The sequence below is a fragment of the Spermophilus citellus genome (genome assembly GCF_964194105.1).
Source record: "Spermophilus citellus genome assembly, chromosome: 7".
Classification (NCBI taxonomy): domain Eukaryota; kingdom Metazoa; phylum Chordata; class Mammalia; order Rodentia; family Sciuridae; genus Spermophilus; species Spermophilus citellus.
Genome location: NC_138188.1, coordinates 67,666,121 through 67,684,186, shown reverse-complemented (window position 1 = coordinate 67,684,186; position 18,066 = coordinate 67,666,121). Strand labels below are relative to the sequence as shown.

General features: G+C 37.9%; 1 protein-coding gene across 3 annotated transcripts in view; it reads right to left on the bottom strand.

The window, feature by feature from the left end:
- Positions 1–8,022: 8,022 nt before the first annotated feature.
- FNDC3B (fibronectin type III domain containing 3B) overlaps positions 8,023–18,066 on the bottom strand; it is a 325,384-nt gene continuing 315,340 nt past the window's right edge. For 2 of the 3 annotated variants that reach the window (XM_081302599.1, XM_081302601.1), the window contains exon 26: positions 8,023–9,806. In XM_081302599.1, the coding sequence (XP_081158725.1) occupies positions 9,495–9,806 (312 nt within the window). In that variant the 3' untranslated portion in view covers positions 8,023–9,494. The remainder of the gene's footprint in view (positions 9,807–18,066) is intronic. The other variant, XM_081302600.1, reaches the window with a different exon arrangement.

Below are 18,066 nucleotides of genomic sequence, written 5' to 3'. Positions count from 1 at the left end.
ACACTGTTCTCCATGACTAGTAATTTACTTTGCTGCACATGATGAGGAGTTTCACTGGTCATGTATTCATATATGCACATAGGAAAGTTCTGTCCCATTCATTCTACTGTCTTACCCATTCTTCCCCCCTTCCCTTTATCTGCTCCAGTGAACTTCTAATTTTCCCTCCCTACCGTTGTGTGTCAGCATCTACATATCAGAGAACATTTGACCTTCAGCTTTTGGGTACTGGCTTGTGTTATTTAGCGTGATAGTCTCCGGTTCCATTCATTTACCAGCAAACGCCATAATTTGATTCTTCTTTATGGCTGATTAATATTCCATTGTGTATATATACCATTTTCTTTATCCATTCATCTGTCGAAGGTCATCTAGGTTGGTCCCATAGCTTAGCTATTGTGAATTGAGTGGGCAGGGGCTTTTGATGTAAGGATAGCAAGGATATTAATGATGTTTTCAAATTATTTTCTCTTATTTTTAATTAGTTAAATGTGCCAATCTTTTCCTTTCTAGCTTTTAGATTTTTAAAACCACTATTTTCCATTGCTTCAGCAGCAAGTTTACACAAATGCCTTCAAACTGAGTGAGTTGAATAAACCATTCCAGAAAGATGCTTAGAAGGTGCTTGTGAGAAAACTGCTTTGACAGAAGGAAAGAATAGTCTCAGGCTTGGTTCTGAAGGGCTTGACATGCTGCAAAGATGAAGACCTCACACAGAAGAATAGGTCCATTTTCTCTAGGTCAAGAACCCTTGGGGCAACCCGACAAGAACTCACAGGATGCCTGGGCAAACTCCACTGGCCCTCCAATGCCATCTTCAGATGCATTACTGCACGCACTTTTTACATCCGTGGTGCCTCCTGTTTACCCCTTTCTATGACCCCTACTCTGAAGCACTTGAAATGAGCTTTGTGGAAATGTAGTACATCCCCTGTGCAGTAGGAGTACTGGGGTTGACTGGGAAACTCTCCTTTGTGGCAGATTTGCAATCCAAATTTCAGATACTCACAGTGATGGGTGCTAATTTTTTTCTGCTACAGTTTGAGGCTGCACAAACATGCAGGACTTTGCAGACATCCCTTGATGATTTCAATCAAGGGTTTGTAGTTTGGACTGAGGTCTATCTACCTAGAAGTCCAGTCTTCACAGCATCAGAGTTAAAGACACTGTAGGTGATACAGTTCCATTTGCCCTGCACTGCAGGAAGTCCCCGATCTCAGATCCCAGAGCTGTGACTCCAGGGAGACTCACTCTGTTTTTAGGGATGGTCATCCCTTCATCAACCATGTGACTTGGATGAGTATATATGGTGCCTTTTCTTTCATCGGGAAGGGAGAGAATAGATTCCAACCTGAAGGTCAAAGTTACAGCTACTAGTCTTTTGATAACTATTTGAAATGTATTTTAATACCATCACATGAGACAAAATCCAAGGCTGGTCTCATCCTTGCTTACATCAGCTAACATACGATGACAGAAGAGATCCTGAAGGGTGTTTGTCAGGGTCAAGTACACAAGCCTCTGAGATTAATTAGAGCCAGGTTTAAGTTTCCTATGAACACTTTTCTGCTTCACCTAAGTAACTTTGGCATCCTATCTTTAGGGGTACAGACATACTTGATTCAAAGGGTGGTTTTGAGGCATGAACGAGATAATGCATGTCAAATCTCTAGGTGCTTTAAGGGCTCATAATAATTCTCTAATTCGGCACTACTTTTAATTTTAATAACCAACCTATAGCTTTTCCAAGTTTAGTTCATATTGCCTGAAGGGAAAAATTAAACAAAAATACAAAGAAAAAGGCCTAATCAATGCACATCCGATACAAAAACCTTTTGAGGTTGTGAGTTTTCCGCACAGGAAAATTCCACGTGGGACATCGTAAATGCTTGCTGTGCAGTTGGGAAGCTTCTGGACCCTAGTGTCAGAAACTCAAGCATAATGGGAAGTTGATCCAAAGGAAACTAGGAAAGGGTCTTAGCAAACCTAAGGACAGAATGAACTGGGCCTTAAGCAGGATCTTGTATTTCTGTCCCACCTCACTTTTTACATTTTTGCTTCTCTCTTCCTGCTGTCTTCATTTTCTTCCACTTAACACTGGCTTTCTCTGCCTCAAGAAAACCAGCTGCCCAGTATTTTAAAGATTTTCATCTTATGGGTTGAGTCTGTGCAAGATCTTGGAAGAATACAGCAATTTCTGGAAAACCAAATGGATGTACTTGGGGTCTGGAAAGAGTGTTTGCAGCTCACTGTCCCATTATACTTTAGTTCTCTCTCCTCAGGCCTTCTACAGAACCAGACTCTGTTTTTTTCTCCTCTCGGGCCACTGTAAAATATCCTTAAACAACCTTTAGGATTTGGGAGAAAGAATCTTAACTTTTTAAAAACCAATTCTCACATAAGTACTGACCATGAAAACCTATGCACAGTAAAACAGAAAAGTCAAAGTAGCTTATTGAGGATGTCATATGGCCCACTACACAAACTTTCCAAATTCATCAATTTCCACTTCTGTGTGGATGCTGATTCCTACTCCCTCTCTCCTTCTCTCTTAAAGCAAAATTATTTTCACCTGGAAAAATACAGGATGTATTTGCAGGTGCTATAAATGTGCTGTGTTGCATGACCTATTTGTATTTCAGGAGGCAACATTTCCAGTTTCTTTGTTTCCTTCCTCCCCTATGATTTCTGCCATATCGGAGTAGCACCTGCACTATTAGGTACTTTTGCATTTCCATTATAAACTCCAATATCCACTTTAATCTTACCTGTTTTTTTTCTTTGGTAAGACAGATACATTTTTGCTTATACAGATGATAGAAACCACATAATTGAGCACGTTAGACATGTGGCCACTTCCGGTTATCTCGTCTACCTCCTCACAGTGGGAAATTCTGCTACAGTAGAAAGTCTTATGTACTCAATGGCTCATGAGTGCAAGAAAGTTCATTTATCTGAACTAAACACATTTTCTTATAACTTGGATGGAAAACAAACAATTCAACTTTGGTTAACTTTCAGAGTTCTGAAAAAGTTGATTTCTGCACTTCTTTTTTCTTGCTAGTATTTTTGCTGCTTTTGTGAAAAAATGGAATTATGGAGATCTTGACTCCATCATCCTGGATGCCCTGTCTCAGGTTCACTAACTTTTGATGGAGACATGGTATCAGGAGATTTTCTATTAGAAGAGATATTGTTCATATTCACATCAGGCATAGTGGCAAATGTCATCAACTATAGAGCAAATGCCCTAACCAACAAAGTTACCCACGAATCCTGTTGATAACCTCCATATCCTTGCACACCTAAGTTGCCAGGTATTCCAAATTTCAATAGGATCTAGAATTTTGGTATTCTGTGTGAAGTTTCCATGTTTAAAGATACTGACACTTTCTATTAAAAAAATGTACCTCCAAATAACACAACAGTGACAACAAGAATAAGGGTCGGAATAGCAAAATCTATGAATCCCATCACTATGTGAACTTATCCCTACTAAATTAGTTAACTGAGTTTAACCTGATGAACTTTCTTTGATTTCTATTTTGCCAGGCAATGCGCCCTTAGCTGCAGTTAAAATGAGACTTGCAGGCCATCTATGCACATCCTCCTTCTCCCCAGCTTTTGAGGAACTTATAGTCTAGCAAGGAGGTGGGAATTATTTTTTAAAAAGTCACCACCCTGAATAAAGATTTGTTAGTTCCACTTAGCCCAAGGCAAAGATACCCTGAGGTCTCTTAGTCATTTAGTCACAGGGTGACTGGGGGTGCAGAAAGGGTAAGAGTGAAAGTTGTACAAGTCCTTTTGTGGCAACCTGCCAGAGAACTAGCTTCTGACCTGAAGGAAAAGTACTGGCGGTGGGATTCCACGGACTCACCTTCCTGGCTTCATTCCTTGTAGGGGAGAACGGGTTCTCTAGAAGCTTCCCGAGAAAGGGTGCGGGGGAGGCAAATTTGCATGATCTTGCATTTCTGCAAATGTCTTCATGGTGTTTTACTACTAATTTCTTTCAAAATCTTGAAGTAACTGCTTCACCGACGCTCAACTTCCAGGATTGCTAGGAAGTCTAAAACCACTCTTGATTCCTAATTCTATGTGATCAGCTCTTTTCCGTTTTTGGAGCTTCCCCCAGCACTCGTGTTGGTATTTCAGGACGGCCTGGACTTGGTGGGAGCCTGTTTCCTCCACTGTGCAGAGCACCTGGTGCCCTTTAGTTCTGGAAACTCATGTGTTTGACGACTTCCCGGACATTTCCTGACCTTTCTAGAGATCCTAGTACTGGATACCGATCCTTGTTCTATTTGGAAGGATAATATTTGCTTAATTTCGGCTTCAACCCTCCTATGGCAATTTTCCAAGAACATTTTCTTGTTCTTTGTGTTTTTTCCAATGGCATCCTATCCTTATTTCACAGGACATTTTGCCTGTTCTCATTTTTCTGGATATATAATAGTTTTCTGAAGCTGCTTCTTCCTGTAGTCAGATTCTCCCAAGTTGTTCACTTTGGGCTTTTCATTCATGCCAGAAGCTTTTTTTGTCAAGTGTCAGGTTGCCCTTGATTAAGGAGAACTAAGAAGCTGATACAGTACTGCTGACTCAGCTTCCTTATAGGGCAGTGGCTCTTAGTCTTGGCAATAATCACCTGGGGAACTGATATCTCAGTAATACCTATGGGTGCAGGATCTGGGGATTTTGAGAAACACCCCCCAGGCAATTAATGTGCAGCTAAGGTTGCAAAGTACCACCAAAGGGTACCGGAAATGAACTATTTGACTGAAGATATTCAGATCTTTCATTTTGCCCCATGGAGCAATTCAGGCAAGACTTTAACAATCATTCTCGTGTATGACCATCTTCACTAAATCTCTCTTGACTTCATTTTCAATTGTGTTTCTCCATCCAGAGATTTTCTTTTTTAATATTTTCCCAAGGATAAAACTCTAGGGTTCTGCAGGGGAGATGAAGGGAAAGCTAAAAACAAACCAAGGTGCTGGGAACGTGCTTAGTGGTAGAGCCTTGGCTAGATATGCAAGGCCCTGGATTTGGTCCTCAGCATGCATGAAGAGGGGAAGCATTTTATGGATCTAACTGCACTTTAAAAAGCTTTGAAATAAGGGCTGGGGTTGTAGTTCAGTAGTAGAGTGCTTGTCTCGAAGGTGTGAGGCCCTGGATTCGATCCTTAGCACCACATAAAAATAAAGATATTGTAAAAAAAACCCCAAAAGCTTTAAAACAATACAATTTGAAGGTTTTTCTGTCCTCTTCACTACCACTTCAAAGGGACATGCTGCTGTCAATTTTTGAGCTATCATGGTCTGCATCGAGATGTGAAAGACTGAAGTGGTATCCATTTTCCCTCTGTCAAATTAGAGTTCAGCTTTCTTATGTCAAGTTTCCAAAAGTTTGGTGTTAATGACTTCTTTCCCACTCTTTCCAATAGTGAGGGGAGTTGTGACCTTAAGGGGGGGAAAAATCCTTGAGTATATTTTCATTAGAGTATCAGACTCATGAAAAATTTGACAGGTATTTATCAGCTTTACCCAAAAGAATGATTCCCATTGTTTATATATGAAAGTGAACTTTTGAGTTATAGACAATTAGTTTTTCCATACAATCCCTGCCCCCCCCTTCCCTCCCCCCCCCAAAAAAAAAGAGAGAGAGAGAGAGCTAGGATTTCTAGCAAAACAATCTGACCACAGTGATGGAATCAGGGTCACAGCAGGAACACTGTGCTTTAAAGCTATTGTTGTTGAAGAAGGAGTTGTGTTGTTGTGCTTTATTGCCATTGTTGTTGCTGTTGTACCTGGAGGAAGAAGATTCAGATGGTTATGAGTTTGTCACAGGAGAGGAAGCACCCAGTGTGCCAGGTAAGCAGAGGGAGACGAGACCTCCTGAATTCAGGCATACAGATAAAATGTTTGGCAAACAGGTACACTGTCCACACACTCTGACAAAGAATTAAAGAGGCATTCGTGGGCCTAGAGAGTCCACAATCATGTTTCAGCCCATATGGAGAAATCCAGATTTTTCTCTTCCTTTGAAGTGTATCTGTGGCCAGCAGTCCTTCGAGACCTGAGCCAGGGGCAGCCAAGTTGCAGCGGCCCCTTTCCATGGCACTCTGCACCTGCCTGGCCTCTAACAGCATTTGATTTGGCACTCTGGGGATGTGGTGTAAGCATTTAAAAAGTAACAGCAACAATAGCAGCAATCCTACTCATGGTAGAAAAACCCTACTTAAGTCAGAAAGAATTAAAACATTTATTGGGCATAAATATATTACATATACACTACAGATACAGTTAGGTATTACATATAGCATAGTATTTGCAAAATCTATACATTAAAATTGATATGGCAGTTTTAATACAATGTATATGAAATAGTCTAAAATTTACAATACAGGAAAACATATGATTATTTTTTTTTCTCCTAAAGTTGAAAAGCTTGGAATGTATGTCCAACAGTGAGGTAAAACATTTTGTCTTTCAATTTAAAGAATTGTGCAAGGATAACATTCAAACACATTCAGTTAGGGCACTTTTCAATTTTGACATGAATACTGAATTATTGTAGCCAACAAAACAAGGTTAGAAAATGCCAACATTTCAAGTTGATAAAAAACAAGGCAGATAATATGAAAAAAATCTTTTTTTTAAAAAAAGTTTCCTTTTTAAACAATTTCTTTGAGGACAAAGGGTAGTTTGCTTCACATGACTGGAATTTCTCGTGTCAGGCTTTCACATACAGAGAAGCGTCAGAGCATCAGACAGCCCCTCACTCATTCCTACATACTGCAAAAGGGCAAAGAGATCAGGTTAACAGAACACTTTATTTTATTGTTCATGTGTAATGGCAATATATATATAGTTATATACCCATATCACATATACAGATTTGTGATACAAAACAGTGCTGCAGAGAGCAATAATTTTCTGACTGAAGGGATTATACTGAATATGACATAATGGAAAGCAATAAAATAAAGTGCTGTCAGCTTGTATTTCACACACTTCAGCTTCTGATGATTAGAGGAAGAGTATGGAAACCTCAAAAAGATCAACTCTGCATAGCAATTTTGGCTTAAAGTATCATTTCCTTTAAAAAATACAACCAATTCAGAGAATTTCTTTGTAGCAGCAGTTCTGAAGTGTTTATAAAAGGACAAACATTTTTCCCCTGCAAAAAGGGTTTCTTACTCAGTTGAATTTTCATTGCTTAAAAAAACGCCTTCTCCCCAAAACATCTGCGTGAAATTGTCTCAGAAAATGCAGATGTAATGTCATAGTGGGTCACATCACATTTAAATAGGGGATGAGTTTTTGGAAGGCCAGAACTTTGGCAAAAATATATCTACCTTGATATCATCAGTTTGCAAGAATTAAACTCATTATTGTAGTCAATATAACAAAATACAGAACTCTCTAGTACTTACTACATCAATATAGGCACACAGAATAATTCATTGATCTTAGCACTCTTTCAAGAGATGATTATGTTTTTTTGGGTACATGTAAACCTTTCAATCACTGATAATGGATTTTTTTTTTTTTTTGGCATTTAATGCACTAGATGCTCTTACCTTTAAAAACACAAGAAAATGTCAGAAGGTTAATAATACTACAGATGTTGCCAAGGAACAAGACTGACCTAAAATTACAAAAGTATAAAACACAAAAAAATAACATGCTACAAGGGAAAATTAGTACATAAGTACATTTAAAATTTTTACAATAAATAAAGATTGCACTGTAATTGGCATTTAAAGTACTGTATGCAGAATATAGTATAAATAAACCAAAAACAAAATAATGTTGGTTTCCCCATGACTTTGGTATGGGAATATTATAAGCTAGTACAGGATACTTACTGCATCTTAGACAACATAGATCAAGCACAAAGTAGCTATGATCAAGAAAAACCAAGTAGCAAAAATATACAAAAAACGGGAGCAGGGGGATATGCTGTGTCTGTTGCACCCTTTTGGAATATATTTGCACCTCCAACTCTTAAGTGTCCCTGAGGTACTCGAACATTATGGACTTCATATAAATAATCCAATGACTTTGGGTTAAAATTGATTATCTCATGACTCAAACATGTAAGAGTAACGCTTTGCACTTCAATAGCACCTGTTGATCAAAGATCTCAAAGCACTTACAAACATTAGAATCCCCATTTTATTTTATTTTATTTTTCATGCATGGGAAAACTGAGGCACAGAGAGGTAAAGTGACGTGTTCAGGTCACGCAGCAAGTTAGTGACAGATCCAGGGAAAGAATCTAGGCTCCTTGACCCCCAAACACCCTGTGCTTACCACCAAATACAATTCCCACTCCAAACATGGCCAGATCAACCCCACAGTAATAGGAACTACAAATTCAGATGACTCCCTTTTGGGTTGTATCAATTTTCATCTGCTGTTACATTAGTATTATGGGCACTGAATTAAGGTATTGAAATTCAATCACTTCATTGATACCTCAAAGAACAGCCTAAAGGCAAATCTTTCAAAAGATGATGAGCTGACACATAAGAAGACGGCTCACATTAGTGTAAGTCATGGACAATGGGCAGAGGCACTAAACTGTCACCAGTTCTTGTCAGATAATTCTGGTCAAACATAACAGAATATATAATAACTCTAGTGATTAGATTAGAAGTAGTTATATACAAAGACAGACAAACAAGGTAAAGCAGCTTTTAAAATAGCTGAACAAGGAAACAACTAACTATTGCACAATGCCCTCTTAAAGTTACTGCTATGAATCAATGTGGTAAAATCTACAATGCTCCATAATTTATAGGTGCATTTTGGTTACTTGATTTCTTATACAGGCAGCTCATAGTGTTAAAATCATAAGAAATACAGATTACTAAACATTTTAGATTAAAGTACACATTTTGATTTAAATGGGCTAAACACAATTAAATAACTGAGTGACACGATGGTTTAGGGCAGCCTTATCTGAGTGAACACATCTTCGGTACGTTGCTATGTGGTGATACCCTGACAACGCTTGCATGAAATCCTGGCCCTGTACCTACACACACTGTGATTCTGGTTACAAATACAGATGATCAAGACAAAGAAGTGACTGGTGAATATAAATTACTAAACTAGAACATAAAAAAATATCAAAGGCTTGCAAAAGACATCAGTGAAAATAGAATAAAGGTAAATTTGAAAATTTTAAAGAAAATATAAGAAAGCTAGCTTTTGGTATCTGGTTTGCTTTTCTTCTTCTCTTCTTCTTTTGCTTCTTTTTCTTCTTCTTTTTTTTTTTAAATCCAGTTTAACCTCTTCCTAGTTTTGCATTTCAAAAAGGTGCACCAAAACACTGACATTTTTTTTTTCCTAGCTAAATCTGTAAAACAAGAGAAGTAAATAAATCAAAGAACAAAAGGCCTTAAAAAAGGGGAGTATCTGAATAAATGAGTGTATTAAAATGTGTAGCATTAATTCGATTCATACCTCTAGTTTCACTTGGTTTGTTTACTTCATTAAGAAGTACTGTAATATAAAGGCAAATAAAATGGACAAAGTTGCAAAGCCAAGCACAATGAGGGCTGCAAACTGTTCATCAGTAGGCATCATGCTCTTCATTTTGGGATCATCTAAGCTCCCCATGTCCCCTGTAAGCATGACCTCACTTCGTTGTAATACAAAAGCCACAGAGGGGCTGAAAGCTCCGCTTAGCTCCTGAGAGGTGTCTAAACAGCGACGACACGCACACACGCGGAACCTGTAGTCTGTGTTGCTCTGGAGGCCTGAGATTTGGAATGTGGCTTCTTCTCCCTTATACACCTGTGAGAAAAGGAAAAGTCCCAGTGATCACCATGTAACATCAGGAGCCTTGTGGACACTGGCTTGGTTTAAATTCACTCCCCATCAACAAGAGTGACAGAAAAAGGTATATCTCCCAATCTGTTTCATCCACCAGAAAAGGCATTCCAGCTCACTTTGGATAAAATAACAATATAAAATTCAGTAACTCCGATGGAAGGAAATAAGGCACTGAATAGAAATGCAACTGACATTTTAAGTAATAAAGATTTATCTAGTTGAATTTTAATAATTCAGGCTATAAATCAGAAGAGGCCTTAATAAAAACAGCTCTATGTTTTCAGTTCCCAAAACAAAGTAATATTTTAAAGCTGAAACAATGAAAAAATCATATAAACAATAAAAAGCAAAGTTTTCAGTGGATGATTTTTTTGACACGTAACACTGACTCAACAAGAAAATCCACTTCCTCCTCCCTAAGAGGTACACTCTGTTCTGTAACTTTTTCTGTCTATTCTGAGTTCATACAGATGGAAGCAAACGGATTCCCTGGCGCCTTAGAGATTCACCTTCATTATGAGTGACTCAGTAGTTACTCCTTTTGTTGCTGTTGTTTCACCATAGAACATACCTCAGTTTATCCTTTTTCTTTTTGATTGACAATTGGGTTGTTCCCAGTTTTGGGGTTTTATACAATAAGAATGCTATGAACACGTTGTACAAATCTTTGAGAATTTAAGTTTTCATTTTTCTTGGGCAATTGTCTAGGAGAAGAAATGCTAGGTCACAGGGTAGGGTAGGTGTATATTTATCTAGGTGAGACACAATCTTCCCAAAAGACAAAGACTCAACCACTCTGTACTCCTACCAGCAAAGTATGAGAGTCTGTGTTACTTCCCATCTTTGACACGTTATCCACCGTCTTTCATATTTCAGTGGCACCTCATCCCATGATGTTCTGTTATTTTTTTCAGGTGCTTATTGGTCATTCAGATAATCTCTTTTATATGGACATAGACAAGTCTTTTGTTCATTTTTAGTTTGAGTGTTAATTTGTACAAGCTCTTCATACAGATATTCTTTGGCAGATATGTATTGTGAATATTTTCTCAGTTATGTGGCCTGCCTAATTGTTTTCTTGAGGAGTTTTTTTTAAAAAATGTAACCCAATTTATCACAAATTAACATTTAAAATAATTCGGTGGCCTCTCTCTCTTGAGTGTTATCTGTGCATATGACCAACCTGCTTTCTTTCATTTCAGATCTGGGATGTTTTCTTCCCTTTAGTTAACCCTAACATAATCATCAGGAGGTTTACTATTAGGACTTGAGAACTACTTAAAAATTATCACCCTTTGAATTGAGTGAGCGAAGGGGAGGGAAGCAGGAGGCCTGGCAAAGTTCCCCCAAATCACAGTGTTACTGAGCTTCAGCTAGATCTTAGAAGAAATGCTATCACGTTAAAAGTTTAAACAGTTTAAATTAGATGCAATGAATAGACACAGGAAAAAATAGCTGCAACTAAACCAAATTATTGAGATTGGACTGATGAGCAATTAAAAAAGGAAATACAATTAACTGAACCCTTTCTACCTGAGTAGCACTGAGCACCTAAAAAGTGCTTAAACACGCCTGGTATGCAACACTGCATAGTAAAAGTTAGCCATTATAATCGTTCTCTTTAAAACCTAAAACCAATACGAAATGTACCCTTTAAAGTACAGCAATTAAAAGTAACAGAGATGGGTATTTTCAACTTAGTAACAGGTCACCTTAATAAAGCTGTCAGTTTTGCCCCTTAATAAAAATCCCCTAGAAATGAAAAAGTGTTTGTGACAAGCTCAATTTTATCTGAAATATCCGCCAGCTGTTCAGAGTTGTTGGAAATCTACCGATGTCTCTCCATGTTTCTAAAGCCCGATGTGTATGTTTGCAAACTTCTAGGAGGAGGTAGAGCCCTCCTTAGTGAACACAAGCATACAGATCTTGTGCCCAGTGATGGGCAGACTGAAAGACAGCAAAGGATCTTACACTTTAAAAAGGCAGCAGACTTCCATTGTTCATTTGATATTTAGCCTTTCTCTTAAGATTTTCCTCCCTTATTTTCAAATCTTACAAGCAGACTTTAAATGTCTTAATTACTGTATTTCTGTTTGGTGACTGTGAGTCCCAGGAATTCAATTGTTTGCTTCTTAAATACTTTTTCAGAATTCTCACTGCTTTGCTATTCCCTTTGTGAGACTGTAAGCATGTTCCTCTTGGCAAGTTACCCCTGTTTCTTTACAAATTGTGGTATGTGCCTTAGCAACAGGAGTTACAGAGCCAGGCCAGAGCAACCAAGAAGGAAAGAGCTGTAAAGAAAACCCCTATGGTACTGAGAGACCCTTTCTTGCCATTCACTGTTCCAGTGAGTTTAAATGAATATATTAAGATGAGTTCGTTGTCATGGTGATCACTCCAAAGCACACAGCCAGCTATTGAAGAGTTCAGACCATACCTCCATGGAACTGCCTATTTATAAGTTACCAACATGTGGGAGGTCTCAGGAAAACAATGTTTTTTTTTTTTTCCCTTAAAGAGAATTCTCAGTTGTTAATGTTCTTGTTCTTTACTTACTTAATTTCTTAAATCGAAAATGTTCAAGTTGGAATTTTATGAGGAAAAAAATTTTTTTTAAATTGCTCATGAAGGGAATGATTTACAACCTCTGGGAGTGGTACACCAGTTTGACGAGGCAGGCCCCTTGACTGACTGCCATCTGGGCTTTGGTTTCCCTCTCTGCTATATCACAGGTACACAATTCATTCTGACGCTCTATGGTGGTATAAGTTAATGTTGTGGTATTTATCAAGTTGGAAAAAGCTGCCATTGAAGCCTCTCTCAATTCTTTTAGAGGAAACACCTTTTGCAATACCTGTATTTACCAAAGGGTGGAACAACTAAGCAGTTAGTTCTTCCCTGTGAGAACTGGGTCTGGACTGATGTGGTCACTGGGAGGCACTAGACGTGCTCCCAAGCACAGCAACTAAAAATAGGATCCTGGCTAAGTCCTTGCTCTGCCACTTACTAGGTTAAATAAAAGCCTTAAGCATTAGTATTCTCGTTTTTACTATGGGGAGAGTAACAGTACACTACTTCTGAGAGGATTTGCAGATATCAAATGAGAAAACATGTGAAAATGTTTTGTAAAAGGAACATGTTGAAGATAGGTCAATATCATTGAATTTAATGCTTCACATTACACTGTAGGTCAATATCATTATTTCCATTTTCGAGATGAATGAATAAAGGCTCAGAGAGGCTGTTAATTTCTTAAAATCTCACTGCAAATAAGGGAAGTGGTAGATTCAAGGTGAGACCCCACCTAACTCAGAGTTGCTCACCACTGGAAATGTTCCCGTTGTTATCCAATCACATGGCATGACACTGTCACCCACTTAGTCCCCATCTGAGGATGAGTGTGACTGGGTGCAGTCTCTTGGCCTGTGTTTTCCCACGGGACTTTCACATAGCTCCACCATCTCCCTTGTGTATCCATTAACGACTTCCAGATCCCCTGGTCTGGGTCTTGCTTTTCCCTATGAGAGAAAACACTGCCTTTTCTTTTTCATGTTATTGAAAGTTGCTCCCGACTCAGTCTGTGCCAAAAACTTGGGCAGTGTTTTTGTGATTTCTTAATTTCTGCCATCAAAGGATGATGTTATTGCAGAAAACTACTTAAGAATCTATTCCCACAGATGTTTTAGAGACTTTTGGAAAGTGGATATAAATGTGCACTTACATCTATTTAAAAAATTTCTCTGGTTTTCAGAATTTGCATGACTACATCCTTTTAAGAAAATCAGTCCAGAGTGTATTTAATTTCCCAGAAACCCAGTTCAGAGAATTTCAAAGAGACTTTCTATATTAATTTTGATGGAATTTCTCAACCCTACCTCCTCAGAGTGGTGATCTTTGAAAATGTACTTAACAGAACAAAGGAATACTACTATTCTTTTACCATTAGGAAAAAAGCTTAATGAAAGAAGTAAAAATATCTAATAAGGGAACTTCATAATGACAAATCCAATAGAAATTTAGGCTTTAATTTTTCCATGTTTTTACTTTAGCCATTCTTGTTATTTTAATTGGACACCACCCATCTTTCACAAGCATTGCCAGTACAGTGTGGGATTGTGTTCTATTGCCTCCATAGCGATCTGCATAATGGGTTGTCAAAATAGATGCTCAGTGATGTTCTCCAATTAAAACTTCCAAATACTCTAATAGACACTCTTATCCCATATTGTTTGAAAAGAGCAAATAACTGCCAGAAATAAGTTCTATGAACATTTAGCATCAGAAACACAGAAATCATAAGGCAACTGAGAGACTTTAGTATAGGCACAGCCATCACGACAAAAAGTGGATTGATAACCTCGATTAAGTTATTTTCAGTGTATTGATAAAAAATGTGGCATTTCTGATGTATTTTAGAAATATCCACTAATGCTTATTAAACTAAGCCTTTTGGATTAATTCTTAGCTGAACAAAAGCTTACCATTCCTAATGCCCCATTTCCTGAGGATTCTGATCTCATGAAGTTTGATGAAAATTATTGCTTTTGTGTAAACAATCATAGTCACATGGGATCGACCACATTTGTTACTCTATATTCCACATGATACTGATCCAAGGCTTGAGAATATGTTTTACGTACTGTCATTAAAAAAATATACATCTATATTTTTTAAGAACAGCAAAGATCCTCTAAAGGAGAGAGACAAGATGGGAGCAGGGAAGCCTGCGCCTTCCAGGTCTCAAGACACAGTGGAAAGCTACAGTAATGAGGACATGGTGACACTGGCACAGATGTGGACAACTGTTCAATGGAGAGTCCAGTAATGGACGCCAACGGAGGCAGCCCCCGCAGCGACTGTGATATGGGTATGGAGGAGCTGAGTGCTCAGGCAGGCCCAAGGCAGAGGGACTGCAGACAGCAGTGGAGAGTGGATAGTGCCCTGCACCTGGAGTTATCAGCATCTTGGCTGAGACCCTGGGAGGCTCACATAACCTTTCTTCCTTAACAGCCTCACCTGTGAAAAGGGTCTAACAAATTTCAACTCTCAAAACTGCCAGAAGATGTAATGAGACCAAGTCCGGGGTGCAGCATGCAAGATTGGCCCACTGTAGACAGTCAGTGTTTCTCTGGTTTTATTTAATTAAGCTCTTTATAACCTATATTTTAATAACTGCTCAAGACACTAAATTTTATATCTTTCCTAGTATTAAAAAAACTCTGCATGAAATATCTTCATTTTAGCAGTTTAAAGTGTTTCTAAATAGGTCTCAAAAGGAAAAAAAAAAAGGTAAATAGTTTTTTTAAAAAATAACTATTTTTTTATGTGGTGCCAAGGATTGAACCCAGTGCCTCACATGTGACACACAAGCACTCTACCACTGAGCCACAATCCCAGTCTGTGAATAGTTTTTGAGATGTTTCAAATAGTAAAACTTACATCAAGTGTGTGAACATGTGTACTTTAGAACTTCTCCATCCACGGTCTGACTATAATGTCCTTACACCAGCAAATTCACATGAGCCAGTGTGGTGAAGCTAGTCAAATCTCATAGCAAAGAAGTGGAGATTTTTCCAGAGAAACACATTAAGGATTTTCAAACAAAGTAAGGGTGGTAGGCTTTAAAATGAAATGTCTCTCTCAATTTATTTTAATTTTTCACTATTTATATTTTGACTATTATTTTCAAATATGTGCTTTCTTGCTATAAGTAATAACAATTTCTCAAAATGTGCTTCTCCCTCAATTTTTAACAAACAAAATGAATGGATGTAGAATAAGTCAATCATATTTTGTACAACCATATGAAAATAAATTATTTGTATCATTGTATTATTATACTTGTAAATCTACCTTAACTATAAACTGGTGGGTATTTAAAACAAAAATACAGATTCAAAAGCCTATGGTACTATGAAGAAGCCCCCAATTCAACATTTTTGTAACATTTGTGCCTTAACGGTGCTATGCTTCCATCCTCCAAATGAAGGAAATACCAAGTCTCATGGGATCCCTGATAGGATTAAATGGGATAGCACAGAGCCACCTTCTTGGACAGAGTCTAGTATATGGTAGGAATTTAAGAAATGCAGCATAAAATGGCACCTATGGGATTGTACTTCCGGAATCCCTTGCAGGAAATGCCTAGGACTCCAGGGCAATTACTTGGTGTCAGGTGACCTTGGAGCCTACAGCACACAATACTTGTAGGAATCCACATGGGGTCTGGGGTCCACAGCATGTCTATTGCCTAACAGGACCTAGGGGCTGATAGTGCCATAAAATCACCAGATCATCCAGCCTGCTGCACAGCTGTGCCTCCACTGGGGTCACTTTCTGTGGGACTATGTAGCTGTACACACGGGAGCTGGCCATGCTTCGTGATCCTTTGTTTTCATTGACAGGAGTGCTATTATGGACTTTTTCTTTTGCCTCCACCCAATTTAAAAGGCAGAGCTCCACTTAAGATTTTCTTTATTGATGTCACCAATCATAATATTGTAAATAAGTATATATGTAGCATTGTTTTTACAAAGACTATTTCTGTTCTTGATTTGATGAATAATATGTTTTAAAGCAATTTTGGCATGTTTATTCCAAATGGGAAGGTATGAAGTATTATTGACCCAGATAACTGAAATGAAAAATCTATAAGCCTTAATTCTGTATCATGTGCTGTATAGTTGGAATCCTGTAGCAGCTTTTTGGGGAGGATCTGAGAAGAGTACATGCCCGGCTGCAGGAGGCTTACCGGTACCTCTTTCCTGACACTGCCCTGTCTCTGAGAATAGAAAGGGAGATGCAATTGCACCATGTTATCATTTAAACAGTTCCTTCTCATGTCTGAATGGATGCAATGCTCATAATAACAATCTGAGTTGGAGGATTATTATTCTTGCTCTTTCAACAATTAATTCCTCCAAAATCACAGAAATATGGGAGGGCAACTTGTTCTCATGCCACCCTCTGGCTCAAGAGGGAATCTTGCCAACCTGCAGGACTTCTCTGAGGAGCAAATAATGCTGGGCAGGCAATCGTGTTCTTGAGCTGAAGAAGACAGGCCAAGATACTATTACTGACTACTAAACTGCTTCTTGTATATATGCTTTTTTCAACTTAATTGGCCTAAATACTCTGAAAAGTACTGTTAGGTACCCTCACAATCCAAAGTACCTAATAGTTTCTCAAAAAAACAAAACAAAGCAAACAAAAAAACAGGGTCCTATATCTGGATGCTATGAAACTCGATATAAATTCATTTTTACATGAAATTTTAAGTGAATGCACATATGAAAATTTTTTCTGGTGTAAGGGCTCATGGACACTTAAAGAATCTATAAATCTAAAAAACAAAACAAAAACAAACAACCCCTCCCCCCCAAAACCCCCAAACAAACAAAAAAACACCAGTCAAATAAATTACTGCTTTTTAAAAATCTTCATTTTGATCTATTTTTATATTATTTTGAATTTGACCCTTTAAAAAATGCTGTAAGACACTCATAGCCTCACTGTTTAATTTCTGTGTTGAAAGTCACTGAAATATATTGTGACTCTAGGATGTGCTATAGACTTCCAAGACAGTTTGATGAAAAGAAGATTTTCCTTATAGAACCTTTTATAATACTATGAAGAATTAATACATGTCTCAATATTAAATTCCAAAGATGATATAAGATATATTTACTCCGAGATGCCATCCAACTAAAGGTGGAGCTCCTATGACTTCCAGATGCCTCAAAGGCTCTCTTTTTAATACAATAAACCTGAGTACTGATTGCCACTAGAAATGATTTCTTCTAGTTTGTTAGACAAGTTCTCATCCTCAATGCTTATATTCATTTTTTTTCTGTAAAAATGATTACTGTCTGAAGAGGGATATGAACAAGAATAATTTTGCTTTATTTCTTACGCATATATTAAAGTGCCTGTGCAAAAAAAAAAAAATCAGTTACATGCACAGACACAATTTTCATCCTTTTCAAGAATGCTTTGCAACTAACTACCAGTATGTGAAAAGAAGTTAAAGCTTCCTGGGGTGGTGGGGTGGGAGTGGGGACCTCTATGCTCAGAATGTGTATGAAATGGTGGAAAGGCCAAATAGATGTATTTATGCATTATAATGCAGAATGAAATTTTAGATAAGGATTTAATGCTTATTTATTAAACCTGTTGCTTGTCCCACCATCATGAGAACTGAATACATGAGTACTAATCAGCT